Raw genomic sequence first — 1855 nt, 5'->3', positions numbered from 1 at the left:
TCAAAGTTTAAAAATAATAAAAAAATACTTTTTAATAAATAACATATAATAAAAAGTCGTTTTATTTTAAACTTCACTTAGATAATTAGATTTGTCTTTGCTTTTGTTTTTCATAAAGTTTATTAATACATGCTAGAAATGTTGCTAGGTTTTTAGTGATTAACAATCATGGACAAATACACTAAAATTCAATCATCAATCAGTCGTTACGTGTAAAAATATATATTCGGTACTTTATAAAATTTTTTCATTTTACTTTTATAAGCAAGTTTGATTATTCGTTTATTGCAAATTTAATTATTTTAGTGGTTCATTAGTTAAAAAAATATGTAAAAAAATATGCATAAATATATAATAAAAACTGAATTTTAGTATAGCAAATTCTACTATAACTATACTATAGTGTCTATAATGACTAATATAAGTGTCATTAAAATTAAAATCATACTTTTTTATATTTTAGTAATATTTTTAAATAATATTTTTTTAAAAATGTTGTTTAATAATTAAAAAATATTATTTTAATTTTAACAACATTTTTTAAAATACCATAGTCACGATAATTACCATAATATTATCATACTAGAATGATCTTTTTAATATACCAGAAATATTTTTTATTAATTAACTATAACACCAATTTAATTTTGATATTATATTATTAGCCTATGTTACTTCTAAAATTTTTTATTTGATTTAATTTTTATATTATGACTCATCATTATCAGAAAAAATGAATCCAATTCATATTTCAAAAGTTATATATATGTATAGAAGCATTAACAATAATGTATCAAAGAGTTTAAAGACGAAGTAGCCCTGTATATATTTGCATAATAATATTGGATTTCTTCCTGTATATGTAGTATGAATAATATTACATTGCCAACATGTGAAACGCTTGTAACTCAGGTTGTGCGCCTTCTTGAGGGAGAAAGTAAAAATTTCCACACAATAGGAGAGGAATTGTTGCCAAAATATAACAGCTAAGGAAAACAGGAGAAAGCTAAGATCTTGACAAGTTATGCATAGAGTAGCCACAATTGATAATGGAGATTCAAGTGTAAAATTTGGGAAACTCTGGTTATTGGTGTGTGAACCATAGTATGATGGTTATTTATTAGAAGAAAAAGAAGACTTAAAAATACCGGTGCACCAGTTATTTTAATCGTTGGTTTTAATTAATATATATTATATATATTTTTTATAATTCAGATCAACGATTAAAATGATTGGAGCACCGGTACTCCCAATGTACTTGAAATGTTTTTCTATATTATATATATTTTTTATAATTCAGATCAACGATTAAAATGATTGGAGCACCAGTACTCCGATGCACTTAAAATGTTTCCTATATGATTTTACTTCTGACATGATGTATGATAAGGCAGAATGATATTATTTTTTTTTTCTAAAATGATATTGTTTAACAAGAAATATTAGAGGATTAACAAAATTTTTTTATTTATAGTTATGAATCATTAATGTTTAAAAGTATAGATAAAGTATATTATTGAATTATCAGACTAAAAAAATTAAATTAATAATTAAATGATAATAAAAGTAATAAATTTTTATGATCTCCTAATATTTTTCTTATTTAATTCATGGAGCTTTCTAGGATGGTAAAAATATATTTTAGTATTTGAAAGATTAAGGTAGATAATAAAATCAGGGGTGAACGCGGATCAGATCGGATTGGATATGGCCAAAATTTCGATCCGAGCCGCACTAAAATCATCGGATCGGATCCAATATCTGCAGTTTTTAAGTTTGGATTCGATCCGATTCGATCCGCACATTTGTGGATCGGATTGGATATATCCGCAAAACACAAAATTATTTTTAATAG

At 24.2% G+C, this 1855-nt stretch overlaps 1 protein-coding gene across 1 annotated transcript in view; it reads left to right on the top strand.

Annotated features, from left to right (window-relative positions):
• Positions 1-990, top strand: part of LOC107458854 (serine/threonine-protein kinase CDG1-like) — a 7117-nt gene extending 6127 nt beyond the window's left edge. Inside the window, exon 11 of the mRNA XM_052251575.1 lies at positions 913-990. Within this exon, the coding sequence (XP_052107535.1) occupies positions 913-990 (78 nt within the window). The remainder of the gene's footprint in view (positions 1-912) is intronic.
• Positions 991-1855: the final 865 nt, after the last annotated feature.

Source organism: Arachis duranensis, chromosome 7, assembly GCF_000817695.3.
Source record: "Arachis duranensis cultivar V14167 chromosome 7, aradu.V14167.gnm2.J7QH, whole genome shotgun sequence".
Classification (NCBI taxonomy): domain Eukaryota; kingdom Viridiplantae; phylum Streptophyta; class Magnoliopsida; order Fabales; family Fabaceae; genus Arachis; species Arachis duranensis.
This window is presented reverse-complemented; position numbering and strand designations above follow the sequence as displayed.